This window comes from Chiloscyllium plagiosum, unplaced genomic scaffold (genome assembly GCF_037043375.1).
Source record: "Chiloscyllium plagiosum isolate Xiang-an unplaced genomic scaffold, Cpla_swu_hap1 HiC_scaffold_5, whole genome shotgun sequence".
NCBI classification, from domain to species: domain Eukaryota; kingdom Metazoa; phylum Chordata; class Chondrichthyes; order Orectolobiformes; family Hemiscylliidae; genus Chiloscyllium; species Chiloscyllium plagiosum.
This window is the reverse complement of record NW_028270143.1, coordinates 21,261,519-21,279,868: the sequence shown is the minus strand read 5'-3', so window position 1 is coordinate 21,279,868 and position 18,350 is coordinate 21,261,519. Positions and strand designations below refer to the sequence as shown.

The 18,350-nt window shown below is 42.1% G+C and overlaps 1 protein-coding gene and 1 long non-coding RNA gene across 5 annotated transcripts in view; one reads left to right on the top strand and one right to left on the bottom strand.

The window, feature by feature from the left end:
• The window catches only part of fbxl7 (F-box and leucine-rich repeat protein 7), a 337,989-nt gene extending 332,567 nt beyond the window's left edge, over positions 1-5,422 (bottom strand). Inside the window, exon 1 of one of the 3 annotated variants that reach the window (XR_015757166.1) lies at positions 4,548-4,595. Coding sequence is in view for 1 of the 3 variants with exons in the window: in XM_043689676.2 (XP_043545611.1) it covers positions 4,548-4,584 (37 nt within the window). In the remaining 2 variants the exon portion in view is untranslated. Of the gene's footprint in view, positions 1-4,547; positions 4,986-5,232 lie in introns of those variants that run through there. The other 2 variants (XM_043689677.2, XM_043689676.2) reach the window with 2 other exon arrangements.
• Positions 5,124-10,461, top strand: LOC122549742 (uncharacterized). Of its 2 annotated transcripts, XR_006311652.2 has the most exons (4): positions 5,143-5,263; positions 7,397-7,517; positions 7,626-7,897; positions 9,625-10,461. It is a non-coding gene; the product is annotated as an uncharacterized LOC122549742 (long non-coding RNA). The 2 variants fall into 2 exon arrangements; XR_015757167.1 differs by lacking the exon at positions 7,397-7,517 and having other exon boundaries at positions 5,124-5,263.
• Positions 10,462-18,350: the final 7,889 nt, after the last annotated feature.

Here is an 18,350-nt window from a genome sequence, read left to right as displayed (position 1 = left end):
TAAAAATTGTTGCATTTTTCCATCATAACGACAAACACAAAGTAATAGCTTGGCTTTCCTGCCATGTCTCATTATAAATTCTGTCTCTACTTGTAAGGAACCCACATTTGACTTTGCCATACTTTTACTTTTTACACACCTAAAGGCTTTTATTCATCTTTTTAATTTACATTCGTGTTCTATTCTTTTTTTTAAAAAGCAGTCTCATGGTCTGACTTTGAATTCTAAAATGCTCCCAATCCTCAAACAGACGATGTTTTTGGCAGCATTAGGACCTTCCTCCCTTCTTTGTCAGCCACAGTTGACTAAAGTACAAAAGGAGAAAAAATATTAAAGACTTAAATGTTTATTCTAAACTATGTATTAATTCTTTAAATACCAGCCATTTTCTGTCATACTTTTTAATGCATTTTCTCAGTCAACTATAATATACTTGTCACTTATGATTTCCTTTGTTTAGGTTAAAGATCCTGGTTTCAGATTGAAACATTTTCAAACTGAAATGGGAAATTCTATCTTACTGTGGTTGCAGTTCACTAAAGGTTACTTTACAACAAGATTATTAGTTAGCTGTTTCTCATTGCATAGAATACTAGATCCAAATTAATAGAGTCTGAGTCACACAGTGCAGAAACAGACCCTTCAGTCCAACTTGTCCATGCCAACCAAGTTTCCCAAATTAAACTAGTCTCATTTGCCTGCGGTTGGTCCATATCCCTCTAAACCTTTCCTATTTGTGATGATGCTGTCACATTAAGAAGGTTATCCTGTCTTGGGTTTTCTTTTAAAAGAGGTCATAAAGGCAGAAGTGCCGAGAGATCTAGAAAGAGTCTAGTTTAATAATGGCAGGAGGGTGGTCAGTTGTCCCAGTTCAGGTTTCTTCCAGCTTGGTTTAGCTGTAACAGTCACAAGATGCTAGATACCAAGAAAGGTTGCAGCTTCAGCAGATAATTCCTGACTAACTATCACTAAAATCTCTTTGGATGTTGTTCCCTCCTGCCTGTGTTTCAATTTAGCTTTTTGTCTAGGGGTTTGTTTACAGGCTGTTACTGGATTGGAACAGTTCCTTATAAGTTGCTATATCAGGTCAGCTAAATTTTCCAATAGTTAAATTATTCTAAATTTCATTTTTGTTTGTGTTTCAAGTGGAGTGCTTAAATAAATTGATTTGCTTAAGACCAAGTGCTTTGACCAATTGCACCACACCTGAAATATTCTGAAGGCAGATGTGAAGTGGATAAGAAAGGTTAAGGTCTAGGCTACCTTAAAATAGTTTGAGGGATGTAACCTGGTCCATAAAACTGTGCAAATGTCTTCTAAATGTTGTAACTGTACTTATATCAACCATTTCCTGTGGCAGTTCATTCCACATGTAGCTTGGTGGCTCAGTGGTTAGCATTGCTGCCTTGCAGCACCAGGGACCCGGGTTCGATTCCAGCCTCGGGTGACTGTGTGTGGACTTTCCACATTCTCCGTGTGTCTGCATGGGTTTCCTCCGGGTGCTCTGGTTTCCTCCCACAGTCCAAACAGGTCAGGATGAATTGGCCGTGCTAAATTGCCCACAGTGATATTCTCCCATTAGTAGGGAGTCGGGGAATGGGTCTGGGTGGGTTACTCTTCGAGGGTCAGTGTGGACTTGTTGGGCCGAAGGGCCTATTTCTACACTGTAGGGAATCTAATCTAATCACTGTCTGTGAGAAAGAGTTGCCCTTCAGGTCCCTTTTAAATCTTTCTCCTCTCACCTTAAAATTATGCCCTCTAGTTTTAAACACCCCCACTCTAGGGAAAAGACCTTTGCTATTCACCTTATCTATGCTGCTCATTATTTTATAAACCTCTAAAGTCAGCCCTCAACCTTGTACGCTCCAGTGAAAAACATCTGAACCTTCAAAACCGATTCCTAATCAGCCATTCATCAAATTCCATTTTCCACCAGTTAACTGACTCTCAGTTATTTTCTGTGGGAATTAGTTGCATATATTCACCACCCGTGAAGACAAGTAATCTAATGTTAATCTAATCAATGGCTTCACTTGCAGCTCATTAATTTTAAATTTGTGTTTAGTTCTTTGATCATGCTCTAAACCAAAGTTTGCTCACATTTATATCATCCAAGTCACAACATTTAAAAGTCAAGTAAAACAAACAATGATTTGGAGGAGCCAGTGTTGGACCAGGGCGGACAAAGTTAAAAATCTCACAACACCAGGTTATAGTCCAACGGGTTTAGTTGGAGGCATTAGCTTTTGAAGCACTGCTTCTTCATCAGGTGCTTGTGAAGTAGGTCCATAAAACACCCCATGAAACCTTTATTTGCAGATATATTCTATTTTGCTCAAAAAAATGCATAACCCATAGTCAATCCATGCAATATTCTATAAATCCCACTTTAGAAATAGAACCAGTCTGACTCAAGATTGGGACAGAGACAGACTTTAACCTCAGACCTTTAATGCATTGTCTGAGCTGAGATGGCACCTATTGTTAGAAAACCTTATCTTGAGAATGCGACTTAAAAAGTAGTCTGGGATTTACATATTAAAGAACTGAAACAAGCAAACCCATTCTAAAAGATGAAAGGCTTAATCTAAATTTGTTCAATATACAGTTTCAGCTGCATGACACTAAACTATTGCTATAAACTCTGCGTCTTGCGGTCATACTTCACAACCACCTGATGAAGCAGCAGTGCTTTGAAAGCTAGTGCCTCCAAATAGGACAGTTGGACTATAACCTGGTGTTGAGATTTTTAAAATGAACAAATAATTGATTTCAAATAAGGGCAAAATACTTTGCCTGCTGGAAACCTTGAAGAAAAAAAACGGTTGGACAAACCTAGCAGGTCTGGCCAGAACTGCTGAACTTCTCCAGCATTCTCTTGTTTATTGGGCTCTTCAATATCTTCCTCTAGAAAACTGCCTCTTAAACATGCCAGGAATTTGTCCTGGTGCTAAGCTTGATAAATCAAAGGGTAGATTTTACAAACGTGTGCCCCAGTATGGGTCGTGTGTTGTGATTACTGGAAATTCAGGCATAGGAGTTTGAATGCAATGTAAGATTGTTCCTGTATTAAATTTTAATTTATGCTGAACTGTACTTGAAATCCCAATATCTGATAAACTGCTTCCATTACAAACTTTCCTTTCTGCACACATTTTCTGAATTACCTACCATGTTGAAGCAAGTTAAATTATATTTTGCCTCGCAGGGACTAAGACAGCCTTATGAAGTTTCCTTGTTCTTCCTTAATGATGTTTTAAGTCATTTTCCTGAATGTGTTATTTATGTGTTCACACTTTTTTTTTAAGATTACTTACAGTGTGGAAACAGGCCCCTCGGCCCAACAAGTCCACACCGACCCGCCGAAGCCCACCCATTTCCCGTACATTTACCCCTTTACCTAACACTACGGGCAATTTAGCATGGCCAATTCACCTGATGTGCACATCTTTGGACTGTGGGAGGAAACCGGAGCACCCGGAGGAAACCCACACAGACACGGGGAAAATGTGCAAACTCCACACAGTCAGTCGCCTGAGTCAGGAATTGAATCCGGGTCTCTGGCGCTGTGAGGCAGCAGTGTAAGTTTGGATATATGTATCAAAAGGATAGAGATATGCCACACAACCAAGTCCTTTTCTGGTGATAGAATCAGAGAATCATAGTACCGTGTAGCATGGAAACAGACCCTTCAATCCAACTCATCCATGCTGACCAGATATCCTAAATTAATCTAGCCCCATTTGCCATCATTTGGCCCACATCCCTCTTAATGCTTCCTATTCAACTACCCCATCCAGATAATACTAACAATTCCACTGTAAATGGCGGCAAGTGACTGCTCCTCCCTATAGAAATATTTAGCTGCTATTTAAAAGTCAACAAAACTAAATTCGGAATCTAGGATGAACTAGAGTAACCCGAATGGCTGCACAAAACATTTTAAGAAACGGAAGCAAGATTGTGCAATTCAAGTGTGACATTCAGACCTTTAAGCCTTTAGAAATATAGATTTTTTTAAAATTGGTCCAAGCAGTTTTGAATTGTCCGAGTAACAATGTTTAGATGGACATATTTCAATTCAAATTGTGGAGAGTTGTACTAACATCAAACCCATACACTTAAAAAGTTGCGAGAACAGACATCAGCTAAGCAAATCAGTCGTCGACTCCAACAGTGTTTTAATTCATGGGTGCAAACATTTCTTCGCAGTCTCCCATTCCAAAACGGAAAAACAGCATTTATACTCAGCTGCTCCCTCCTAGTTTTGCTCCTGGTTATTTTAACTCCAACTCTGTCATTTTCGCTTCACGTTTCAGTCAAGACTGCCACTTTTGGAATCAAGCGAAGACGACGAACAGCGTTTGCCAGACACCGTCTGAATGGACTAGCCCATAAGTAATAATAAACAATAAGCAATTTTACAAAGGCATTCCCGGGAGTCCAAACAGGCAGTCGAGGGAAACTTTAAAAAACGGGGTTGGTCGCGTTTTCCGCAACACAAACTTTTGTTTTCAGTCTGTCGAGGTTCACCTCATAAAACTTACCCTCACTGCCGCACTGTTTGCCATTATTCGCTCCCATCCTCCAGGCTTCATGCTATATCATCACAGCCCACCACACCATCCCAAATTCCAGACAGATGGAAAAGAAAACAGAGCTACAGCGCAGGACGGGAATCGTTCAGCTGGCTACGCAGTTTCCAGGCTTGAGAGAGAGAGAGAGAGGGGGGTGGGAAAACTCAAAATTACAACGCACAGGCGCTCGGCGTGTCGTTTCTAGGGGTTTTGTTTTGTTTTGTTGTTCGAGGGGTTTGAAGTTTACACTATTGATTCGTCCACCGGCATTTAGAAGCAAAATCCAAAGCGATCCTAGGAATCCCAGCCACAAGCCAGAGCAGGTCCCGCCACTCATCAATGCAGCGGATAACGCGAATACCGCCCGGCTGTGTGAGCTCGGGCTGCAAACCTCATCCCCCCCCCTCCTCCTCCTCCTCCTCCTCCTTCTCCTTCTCCTGAGCAACGCCCCTTCTCCCAGAGCCGGGGCTGGGGCTGGGGCCTGCCAGTAACCTTCCCATCCCCCGCCCCATCCCGAGGCCAGGGCTCAGGGGGAAGGCGCTGCACCCCACCCCCAGCCCCAGCCCCGTTCAGGAGGCATTTAGGTGTCACAACCGCGGGCAGTTCATTTATCACTCTCTTTTAGTTTCACCGTGGTTTCTTTTCGGATACGTGCCTGTGGATGGTCTCCTGGCGTAACTCAGCAGGTAACTGTAGAGAGAAAGCAGAGTTGACGCTCCCAATCCAGTGACCCAGGTCGCTGTACCGTTTTTTATAGGTTAACAGAAAAAAATACAACTTCCACAGGCCAGATTGCAACTTCGTGTATTAATCAAAATGTCCTTAAGCATCCCGTTATAAAATGGTCGCTAATGGCTAAAGGACAGCAGTTCTTATTTTTATGCAGAAACTGGAAATTCGGCTCGATTTCTCCATGATAGTTGTTGCTCTGCACTGGACCCTCCTCGGGTTTTTTTTCTTTGTTCTCATTTAAATGTACTGTTGTAATAGCTTATTTAGATAAGTCGTAGTGCCGTTTCTTAAAAAAAACGCTACATCTTAAGTGAAAAAATTAACTGATTCCACATTGGGATTAATGTTAAAACTGGGTGGAGATTTCTTTGCACGGTTTCTAGCCAGTGTCCCAAACGTACAACAGCGTGCATTGCTAACTGAAATAACAGAAACGGTAAACGACTCAACTAAATATAAAATACAACATGGTACTGTTTTTAATTTTGCATTTTGTACAAAATACGATTGACAAACAACATTTTAAAAGGAATCTGGATGGGAAGAGTTTAGAGGGATACCGGCTGGTAAGTGGGACTGGACTATGTTAGGATGTCTGGTCGGCATGAACGAGTTGGACTAGGAGAAAGTGAGGATTTGCAGATGCTGGAGATCAGAGTCAAGATTAGAGTGGTGCTGGAAAAGCACAGCAGGTCAGGCAGCATCCGAGGAGCAGGAATCCTGATGAAGGGCTTTTGCCCGAAACGTCGATTTTCCTGCCCCTCGGATGCTGCCTGACCTGCTGTGCTTTTCCAGTACCACTCTAATCTTGACTATGAACGAGTTGGACCCAAGGGTCTGTTTCCATGCTGTACAGCTCTCTATTATTTTTACTTTGATCAGCCTCCACCTGGTGGTAGAGGTTGGTCTGTGCAGGAAGCTGCTGCGTTCCAGCTATGAACTTCAGCCACAAGACAACTCTCTGTAAACTTCCTAACAAAATATACAACACGCTTTTATTTGTAGTAGATTGCTTAGACTAGTTCATCACAAAGTATATTCCAGTAATGGCATTTGGGTAAGACAAACCAGGGGCAGGACCTACATGGTTAATGTTATGGCCCCAGGCTGTGTTGTCCAATAGAGAGACTGGGGTGTAGGTACATATTCCTTGAAAGCAGCATCACAGGGAAACAGATTGGTAAAGAAAGCTCTTGGCTTGCTTGCTTTTATCAATCACAGCAGTGAATGTAGAAGTTGGAACAGCTGTACATTGGTAAGGCCACATTTGGAGTACAGCGTACAACTCAGGCTGCCCTGCTGTAGGAAGGATGTTATTAAACTGGAAAGGGTACAAGAAGACTTAAGGATGTTACTGAGATTGAAGAGACTGAGACAGGCTGAATAGTCTGGAATGTTTTTTCCCCTGGGGAGTGTAATTGGATGAGGGATGACGTATTAGAGGTTTGTAAAATTGCAAGGGGATAGATAAGGTGAATAGTCAAGGTCTTTTTCCCCAGGATAGGGGGAGTCCAGAACTAGAGAGCACAGGTTTAAGGTGAGGAAAAGGTGGAAAAAGACACTTGAGGGGCAACTTCTTCACACACATGGTGCATATGTGCTGATATTGTAATTTTACCCACTTCTACCAGAGCTGTCAGAGGAAGTGGTAAAAGTGGGTAAAATAAAAATGTTTAGGCAAGTACATGAATAGGAAAGGTTTAAAGGGTTATGGGCCAAACACAGGCAAATGGGACTCATTCAGTTTAGGAAACCTGGTCGCATGGACGGATTTACTGAAGGCCCTGTTTCTGTGCTGTCTGACTCAATAATTTCTGTCTTGCGGAATAACTGGAGCTCTTTTCACGCTGTTTTTATATGAGCAAGTCTCTGGCAAACTCATAAATGCTCTTACTTATAAATTTTGTACATTCTGTACAAAATCTGACAATTCAGAATAGTTTCCACTAGCAACACCAGTTCATTGTCAAACCATTGTCTACACTCTGGAAACAATTTTTGTAAGGAATAAGAATTTGGTGTCATCCTTGTTCATTTGTGCTTGCTCTTTTTGGTTTGTATCTCACCAACTAAAAATGTTCTTTCAGTTGGGCAGAACTCAAAACTTGGATCCAAGATCATTGTTAAGAATATACCATATGCATTTAAGTTGTGTTACCTAACTCCTCCAAGTTAGATGGCCATCAGTAACAGTGAAAAGATACTAAGGTAAAACATTTGACTGCAAGGTTATTCATTGAGATGTAGTTTGACTTAATGCTCCTCAACTGCACTGTTGTTTCCTCAAACAACAATTCTTCCTTATTTAATTTATAGAAACCCTACAGTTTGGAATCAGGCCATTCAGCCCATCAAGCGCACACCAACCCGCCAAAGAGCATCACATGTAGCCTGCGCATCCCTGGACACAATGGGCAAATCAGCACAGCCAATCTACCTCATCTGGACATCTTTGGACTGTGGGAGGAAACCAGAGCACGGGGAGACACAGGAAGAATGTGCAAACTCCGCAAAGACAGTCACCTGAGAGTAGAATCGCACCTAGCTCTCTGGCGCTGTGAGGCAGCTATGCTAACAGACAGATCATGGTATGTACTGATATCAAATGATAAAAGTAGAAGAAATTAGGTCCTGCAAGCAGAATTTAGGGAATTAGGAATTCATACTTGTGAATGTAGAAATAGGCCGTTAGTCCAGATAAATCCATGGCTGGAGAGACAGTGCAGGAAGGAGGTCTTTAGATTTTTGGGACATTGGAACCATTTTTGGGAGTGGAAGGACGACCAGACCCTGAACTCGAGTGGAACTAGCATCCTCACAGGGAGGTTTGCAAGTGTTATTGGGGAAGGTTTAAACTAATTTAGCAGGGTGGTGAGTTCCTGAGAGAAGGCTCAGCAGGGGGTGGTGAAGGGCAGGGAGATGCATTGTCAAAATTATGAAGTAAAGCAACTGAGTCAGAAATGCACAGACGTTACAGGACAGTTAAGCACAAGGGAGTTTTGCAGGATGGATTTTGTTTTAAAATGCTTGGAGTCTGGAAAACAAGGCACATGAACTGTGGGCTCAAATTAAACATGGTAATATGATGTTGCAATAACTGACATATGATTGGGGGAGGGGCAGGATTAGTGGTTCAATATTCCAGGATATAGGGTCTTCAGGTGAGACAAAGTAGAAGATAAAGGAGGAGGGGTTGTAATATTGATCGGAGATTCACTTTCAGCACTAAAGATGACATCTTAGAAGGCTCCTCAAATAAAGTCATATAGGTAGAACTTAACCAAAATAGAGCAATCACATTGCTGGGAGTGTACCACTGGCTCCCTGAGAGTTTGAGAGAAATAGATGAACAAGTATGTAAGCAAATTTCAAAGAAGTGTTAAAGTAAAATGGTCTCAACTTTCCCAAAAGTAACTGGTGTAGTCATTATGTGAAAGGTTTAGAGGGAACAGAATTCTTTGAAGGCAGCATGGAGAAAGGCATGGTCCTGGACTTTAATTTTAGGTAATGAAACCAGGCAAGCAGCTTAAATATCAGTGGGGGAATTTTGCAGACTGCAATTATAACTCCATTAGATTTAAGACTTATGAGAAAGGACAAAGATGGGCCGGAAATCAAATTTCTAAACTAGGGAGAGGCCAATTTTAACAAGGTCAGATATGAGTTATCCACAGTGGACTGGAAGCAGGTAACTTTAGGTAATTCTGTGAAAGAGCAGTGGAATGTATACAGGAAGACAATAGAGAGACTACAAGGCAACATGTTCCAATAGAAATCAAGGACGAGACCAACAAATCCAGTGAACCATGGATAGCGGATTGGATAAAGAGGAACAGGGAGACTTACAGCAGGTACTGAGAGCTCAAAATAACAGAAGCTCTTGAGGAGGGGTTGTCCAACGGGGAACTTAAAAAAAGAAATTAGAAGAGCAAAAAGGGAACATTGAAGTATAATGATAGATAAAATAAAATATCAGTTATTTTGTAAGTGCTTTAAGGGTAAAAGGATAGTGAGAGAAAGAGTAGGGCCCATTAAGCACCATAGTGGTAATTTGTTCTTGATGCTAGAAGATATTGGTAAGGTTCTAAATGAATACTTTGTGTCAAAGTTCACTAGTGAAAGGGACAATGAGAGAAGGACTGTGATATACTTAAATAAATTAGCATTGACAGAGAAGAGGTTTTGAGTGGCTTGGCAGGCATAACAGTAAAGAAATTTCCATGATTGGATGAAATGCATCCCAAGCTGTTGAGTGAGGCAAGGGAGAAAATAGCAGGGGTGCTGGCAATCACTTTAAATTCCTTTCCGCCCACAGGAGATGTGCCAGAGGACTGGAGGAGAGCTAATGTGGTATTACTATTCAAGGAAAGAGGATGGGATAAACCAGTCAGTCGTCATAATTCTGATGATTCTGGATTCCACATTGTGAATACATTGCACTGACACCGACTGCTCCTCAAGCTCTTAAACCTGGAGTTCAAGTTGCTGTGGCTGACGACACAAGCTAATAGAACTGTTACAGTACGAAAGGAAGCTGTTTCACCCTTCATGGCTGTATTGACTTTCTGGTTGATTGATTCGCTTGATGTCATTGCGCAAAATTACAGAGAACAGATGATACATTCTTTGAGTATTTCAATTGAACCTACCTTCACGACACAAAGACAACGTGTACTAGCCATTTTTCTTTCTTTTTTTCCCAGCACCCATGTTTGGTGTACAGGTGTAAGATACAGTGAATGAACAACACGTGCATAAAACTTTATTCATGTTCCACTAGCAGGAAGAAAGGCAACACACAAGTGGCTAGTGACAAGCAGTACCCTTCTCATCAAAGAAAAATGCTGCGTGATGAAAAAGTGAAAGGGGAGGGCAGGGACTAAATGGAGATATAGTCGGAGGGGGATACTAGACTGCATGAAGAAGATTTTTCTCACGCTATATTTGCTTCTCTTATCAAATTACTTTTGTTTTGATACCTTTGCAAATGGGAGAAGTTTATCCCTATCTACATCATCTAGATCCTCATGATTTTGGCTATATTCGGGTCTTGGGAAACACCTTGGAGTTCTCACTTGGATGTACACTTCAAAACTCAGAGCTGCCTTGTCATTCCTTAATTTAGTGAATAATAAAATCTATTCTGAATGAATGAACATGGAACAACTACTCAATTCCATCCATCTGTTGTCACTTCATGTAAAGATGTCAACTTAAATACTTTATCCTGACTAACAATAAAAATCTAATCATCCAAGAAATTACTAATTTCCTCACAGAGTCATAGAAATGTACAGCGCAGAAACAACCCGTCCATGCCGACCAGACATCCCAACCCAATCTAGTCCCACCTGCCAGCACCCGGCCCATATCCCTCCAATCCCTTCCTATTCACATACCCATCCAGATGCCTTTTAAATGTTGCAATTGTACTAGCCTCCACCACTTCCTCTGGCAGCTCATTCCATACATGTACCACCTTCTGCGTGAAAAAATTGCCGCTTTGGTCTCTTTTATATCTTTCCTCTCTCACCCTAAACCTATACCCTCTAGTTCTGGACTCCCTGACCCCAGGGAAAAGACTTTGTCTATTTATCCTATCCATGCCCCTCATAATTTTGTAAACCTCTATAAGGTCACCCCTCAGCCTCCGACGCTCCAGGGAAAACAGCCCCAGCATGTTCAGCCTCTCTCTATAGCTCAAGTCCTCCAACCCTAGCAACATCCTTGTAAATCTTTTTTGAATCCTTTCAAGTTTCACAACATCTTTCCAATAGGAAGGAGACCAGAATTGCACGCAATATTCCAACAGTGGTCTAACCAATGTCCTGTACAGCCGCAACATGACCTCCCAACTCCTGTACTCAATACTCTGACTGATAAAGGAAAGCATACCAAACGCCTTCTTCGCTATCCTATCTACCTGTGACTCCACTTTGAAGGAGCTATGAACCTGCACTCCAAGGTCTCTTTGTTCAGCAACACTCCCTAGGACCTTACCATTAAGTGTATAAGTCCCGCTAAGATTTGCTTTCCCAAAATGCAGCACCTCTGATTTATCTGAGTTAAACTCCATCTGCCATTTCTCAGCCCATTGCCCCATCTGGTCCAGATCCCATTGTAATCTGAGGTAATCTTCGTCATTGTCCACTACACCTCCAATTTTGGTGTCATCTGCAAACTTACTAACTGTACCTCTTATGCTCACATCTAAATCATTTATATAAATGACAAAAAGTAGAGTACCCAGCACCGATCCTTGTGGCACTCCACTAGTCACAGGCCTCCAGTCCGAAAAGCAACCCTCCACCACAACCCTGTCTTCAACCTTTGAGCCAGTTTTGTATCCAAATGGCTAGCTCTCCCTGTATTCCATGAGATCTAACCTTGCTAACCAGTCTCCCATGGGGAACCTAGTCGAATGCCTTACTGAAGTCCACATAGATTACATCTACCGTTCATCAATCCTCTTTGTTAATAAGACATGATTTCCCATGCACAAAGCCATGTTGACTATCCCTAATCAGTACTTTCCTTTCCAAATACATGTACATCCTGTCCCTCAGAATTCCCCCCAACAACTTGCCCACCACCGAGGTCAGGCTCACTGGTCTATAGTTCCCTGGCTTGTCCTTACCGCCCTTCTTAAACAGTGGCACCACGTTAGCAACCTCCAGTCTTCCGGCACCTCACCTGTGACTATCAGTGATGTAAATATCTCAGCAAGAGGTCCAGCAATCACTTCTCTAGCTTCCCACAGAGTTCTCGGGTACACCTGATCAGGTCCTGGGGATTTATCCACCTTTAATCACTTCAAGACATCCAGTGCTTCCTCCTCTGTAATATGGACATTTTTCAAGATGTCACCATCTATTTCCTTACATTTTATATCTTCCATGTCCACAGTAAATACTGATGCAAAATACTCGTTTAGTATCTTCCCCCATCTCCTGCAGCTCCACACAAAGGCCACCTTGCTGATCTTTGAGGGGCCCTTTTCTCTCCCTAGTTACCTTTTTGTCCTTAATGTATTTTTAAAAACCCTTTGGATTCTCCTTAACTCTATTTGCCAAAGCTATCTCAAGTCCCCTTTTTGCCCTCCTGATTTCCCTCTTAAGTGTACTCTTTATACTCTTCTAAGGATTCACTCGATCTATCCGGTCTATATGTTACATATGCTTCCTTCTTTTTCTTAACCAAACTTTCAATTTCTTTAGTCATCCAGCATTCCCTCTACCTACCAGTCTTTCCTTTCACCCTAACGAGAATATACTTTCTTGGAGGAAGGGAAATAAAGGTGTAATTCTCAACAGTCAATCAACCCACACCTTTGCTGTGAAATCACAATTTGATTTATTTTGATGGTCCATTCTGACCATCACACTCATCCTGATTAGCTTCAGTGATCCCGACTCACTTAGTTTTCTCGGTCTGCTTCACAGTGATCCTGACTTGCTTAAGGCTAGTATGTCTATTTCACAACAGCCTGATTCCACACTGTAGGGAATCTATAAATTAAAGATAATCCCAGCTCAATGAGAAAGAATTGTACTTCGAGGAAGCAACAATGCAGTTGAGGAGCATTAAGTCAAACTACATCGCAATGTTAAAAATCACACAACACTGGGTTAGAGTCCAACAGGTTTAATTGGAAGCACACTAGCTTTCAGAGTGTCACTCTTTCATCAGATAGTTGTCTGCAACCACCTGATGAAGGAACTGCGCTCCGAAAGCTAGTGTGCTTCCAATTAAACCTGTTGGACTCTAACCCGGTGTTGTGTGATTTTTAATTTTGTACACCTCAGTCCAACAGCGGCATCTCCAAATCATGACCACATTGCAATGAGTATCAAAACCGTGATCAGTGATATTTGGAAGAAAACTCTGCTGATTAAAGTCATACCTACCACAAAGGTCTTGATTGTTAGAGATCACTTAACTCAGACCCAAGATTTGACTTCACGAATTCTTCAGGGTAGTGTTCTGGTCTGAACAATCTCTCCAAGGCATAAAGTCAGAAAGGGAGATGTTTGATGCTAATTGCACAATATTCAGCTCCGTTCACAACTTCTCAGCTACTAAAGCAGACCATGTCCATTTGCAAGCAGACCTGCACAACATCCAGATTTGGGCTGATAAGTGTGAGGTAAGATTCACACGATACGGCAATGATTATTGCCAACAAGGTAGAATCAGGTGATTGCCCTTGTTCTTCAATGATGTTACCATTGCTGAATTCTATCAACATCAGGATGGTTACCATTGAGCAGAAACTGAAATGGTCAGACCATGTAAAAACTGTGGCTACAAGAACAGGTCAGATACTGGTAATTTTGCAATGTGTAACTTCCTGCCTCCCAATTGCCTGTCCATCAGTTACTTTACTCCACCTACCTGTATGAGTGCAGCTCCAACAACAATCAAGAAGTTTGACACCTTCTCGTTGGCATCCCATCCACTACCTTAACACTCAGTCCTCTGACCACTATAGCATAGTGGGAGTACTGTGTACCGTTTACACAATGTACTGTAGCAGCTCAACAGGGCTCCTTTAACAACACACAAACCCTTGAGCATTACAACCGAGAAGGGGAAAGGCAGCAGATGAATGGGAACATTCAATCTGCGGGTTCCCATCCAAGCCACACAGCATCCTGACAGAACTATATTGCCATTCCTTCATCATTGATGGGTCAAAAACCTGGAATTCCCTCTCCAACAGCCTGAGGACTGTCACAGTTCAAGGAGGCAGCTCCCCACCATCTTTTGAAGGGCAACTAGGGATGGGCAACAAATTAGCCAGTGAATTATCCATTGGATTAGCCAGCAACACCTCAATCCCATGAGTGCATTTTTTTAAAAAATGATTTCTCAGAGGCAAAACCTTTGGACTGGATAATGAAACTAGTCACAGATTCAACACTTATCAAAGCAGTACAAAAAGATTCTTGGAGCAAAAGTAATACCAGGACATTGACACACTCATAGCATTGTTTCAGATTTTCTGCGATCTTTTATCTGGACACCAAGACCTGCAAGCTTCAGCTGCAATTACTAGTAATGACACGGTAGCCAGGAAACCAAAATCAAAGAAGCAGTGAAAGAAGTGTAATCATTTGCACCCATCACAAAGTTGTCCTCTGTTCAAAGCTCTTTGCAAGTCATGCAGTGGAAGGGTCACTATGCTTGCTTCCACAAGACATTTAGTTCCAAAGGTAAAATCAAACCAATAGGATGTGCTAGATGCTGGCAGAAAAGCGGGAAATATGTCAGACCCCTGCATAAAAGAAGGCACATATTGAGATTGGTAGCAAGAGAATCCAGCATTAAGATTCAGCATAGAAGAACCTTCAACCAGTATGTGAATAAGCCTTTCACATTGTGAATTTGACACATTGGGTGGATGAAGTCAGTCAGAAACTTTTGCCACTATGAACATGATATGCCCTAAGAAAACATCCTAGCAGTCAGAATTCTGAAGGATATAATGTAGATAATTTAAATTCAATAATATAACCTACAACAGAACAATTCACCCATCCCTTGCACTTCTGCATTGATGATTAGATGCACCTGTGACATTTCTGCTTCACTTAGAGGGTGGTACGTGTATGGAATGAGCTGCCAGAGGAAGTGGTGGAGGCTGGTGCAATTGCAACATTTAAGAGGCATTTGGATGGGTATATGAATAGGAAGGGTTTGGAGGGATATGGGCCGGGTGCTGGCAGGTGGGATTAGATTCAGTCGGAATAACTGGTCGGCAAGAATGGGTTGGACCGAAGGCTGTACGTCTCTATGATCTGAAACCACAAAAAGTTTTGCCAGGTAGATGAGAAAAGACCAGCAATTGGAGGACAATCGGTGTGTATGGAACTCAACAATGTGACATTCATGATATCACTAAGGTTCCAATCGCAGCAGAACAGGTCAAGTTTAATCACAATGCATTGTTTCGTAAGTTACAACAAGACTACCCAGGCTGACTCAATGGCATAAGAAACTCCAAAGGCAATTGTTGTATTGCACCTCAGAGAATAATGTAATTCTGTGAATTAATCCTCACAGATGGCAGTGTTCATATACAAAAGAAGTTTAAGAGTGAGCTAAATGATGTGGAATGTAAAATGTAATGATATTGTCTATACATCAATACACAGACTTTGCATTTCTATTACATGCATGCTGTAGAAAAATAGCACAACTAGGGTGTGATTTTACTCAAGATATCTAGAGCTTTCTCTAAAGAGATACCCACACCAAATTCCTACTTTACAATTGAGTCCCAAATTCACAGGAGCTAAATTCTTTTCCAAGCTGAATTTCACACGTGGGTATTGATTGGCTCACTTGGCAAGCAATCTCAAGAAATTACAACTTTCAGAACACCATTTGGAACATATTATTTCAGTCCAACAGTTAGTCAGGATCCATATCAGGAGCGTATGGTCAGAATTACTGAAATGGAGTCTATATTGGCAAGGATAAGATGATCAGTAAAGATGGTTACCTGCTTCCTGTGCATGCACAGATGATGGCAAAGACATCACCCCATATCAGAGCCCTCTAGCATCCCACCTGGCAGTCTTGTTAGTTGGTGTCCCTCCCCCCCCCCTCCCTCACTGCTGAATTCTGGCCTCTAGTTGCTGCCCTCTCTGTTTACTGCTGGCGACTTCTCCCACCCCCATCGCTGCTGGCTTCTGACTACAGCCACATTCTTGCCTCTCTCCCCTCACTGCTAATCATATTCCCTGTATGACTCACCACTTTTGGGGCATACCTTTAGCTGCACCACCTTGTGCTGACATTGGCAATAGATGTGGCCTTGCAGACAGTATTCTTGTATGAGTATGTATTGCTGCTGATGATGTAGTGATGTGCAAGACAACAAGAGCAGAACTAAAATCTACATGCATGGAAGATGGCAGCTCATTGTGAAGGTCTTGTCTTCAGCACCAAGATATACCAGAAGAATGTAGGTCAGAATCAAATTTTTGTCTATCTCAGTTTGAGGGATCCATCTTCAACCAGGCAAAGTCAAAAATGTATGATACATGCCTACTCCACAAGAGAAAAGAGACCTGCAGTAATGTCTTGAACTGTTTTAATTCATACGCCAAACATACCAAACTTTCTGTGAAACTGTTATTTTTAAGAGACCCCTTAAGATGCCTCATGTAGTGCATGATCAACACATAATCAAGTCACTCAAATGAGTGTCATCAGCAGAAGCATATATCCTACAGTACTACATAGTGAGGAAAGAGACAATCTTGAATATAAATATATCTCATAAAGGGTTAGGAGTTGCATCATGCAAGATAGCAGTCCAGTTGCATTAAGTTTCATAAAATTATTCCAACATTGAATATGAAACACTGAGTGTGGTATTCAGTATCAAAACATGTCCCTGTTTGGTTAGCAGTTTGCTATGAAAACTAGCCACAAACTGTTGGCAAAACTTTCGCACAAACCACTGACAAACACACCACATAGAGTACAACAACTTTGAATCAAAGTAAAGGAATATGACTTTGATGTTAACTACAAACCTGGTCCCACATCTGATTACCTCGAATACACTGAGCAGATTCTAAATCTGAATGAGGATGCAAAATTTCGCAGGCTTGTCCCTCACCAATTATAGCCTCAAGGAGGGGAAACTCTCCCTGCTTCCTTCTCCAGAACCGACGGAACGAATTGCTGAACCATTCATCCTCCAGTAATGGATTGTGCCACTACGTAGACCTCAGCTGGGAGTATAATGGGGTGAGATCCATCCAGATCAGGCACCTCTTGAATGGAGGCCACCAGAAGACAGAAGATATGTGCCCATTTGGTACTAGGTATTGAACCAGGTTAGGTGTTGGATTTGGAGCTAGGTGAGCACTTTGGTGATAGTGACCACAATTCGGTTACATTTACCTTAGCGATGGAAAGGGATAGGTATGTACTGCAAGGCAAGGATTATAGCTGGAGGAAATGCAAATATGATGTAATTAAACCAGATTTAGAATGCATAGGATGGGGAATGCAGGGGATGGGCACAATTTAAATGTGGAGCATATTGAAGGAATAGCTACTGCGGGTCCTTGATAAGTATGTACCTGTCAGGCAAGGAGGAAGTGGTAGAGCCAGGGAGCCGTGGTTTACTAAAAACGTTGAACCTCTTCTCAAGAGGACGAAGAAGGCTAGTGTGAGATGAGATGTGATGGCTCAGTTAGGGCAGTTGAGATTTACAAGTTAGCCAGGCAAGACCTAACGAGCGAGCTAAGAAGAGCCAGGAGAGGACATGAGAAGTCTTTGGCAGGTAGGATCAAGGAAAACCCTAAAGCTTTCTATAGGTATGTCAGGAATAAAAGAATGACTCGAGTAAGATTAGGGCCAGTCAAGGACATTAGTGGGAAGATGTGCATGGGGTCCGAGGAGATAGGGAAAGCGCTAAGTGAATATTTTTCATCAGTATTCACACTGGAAAAAGACAATGTTGTCGCGGACCATACTGAGATACAGGTTACTAAGATTCCAATTACAGTGATATGGCCAAGACTACTCACAATTTATTCTTGACAATCCAACCCCAAACCTCACAAAAGTGAAATCAACGGAGTCAAGATGGAGATTTCAAAAGTCCAAGACTTGACCAAGTCCATTCACCCCCTGCTTGATGCTAGACCAGACTGGGCATTGCCAAGGTTAAAACTACCAAGGCCTTCTGAGTCCAACACTATACCTTATTCCCAATTCATCAGCCCCAGCTGCATCTGCTCCTAGGAGGACCAATTACATTGTAGAACATTCCAGGTTGGCTCCTTCTTCAAAGACCGCAATTTCCCCTCTCATGTGGTCAATGATGCCCTCCAGCACATATCCTCCACTTCCCACACTTCTGCCCTTGAACCCCACCCCTCCAATTATAACAAAGACAGAATCCCCCTGGTCCTCGCCTTCCACCCCATCAACCTTCGAATACACCGCATCATCCTCTGCTGTATCCGCCACCTACAAACAGACCCCATCCCCAGAGATATATTTCCCTCCCCA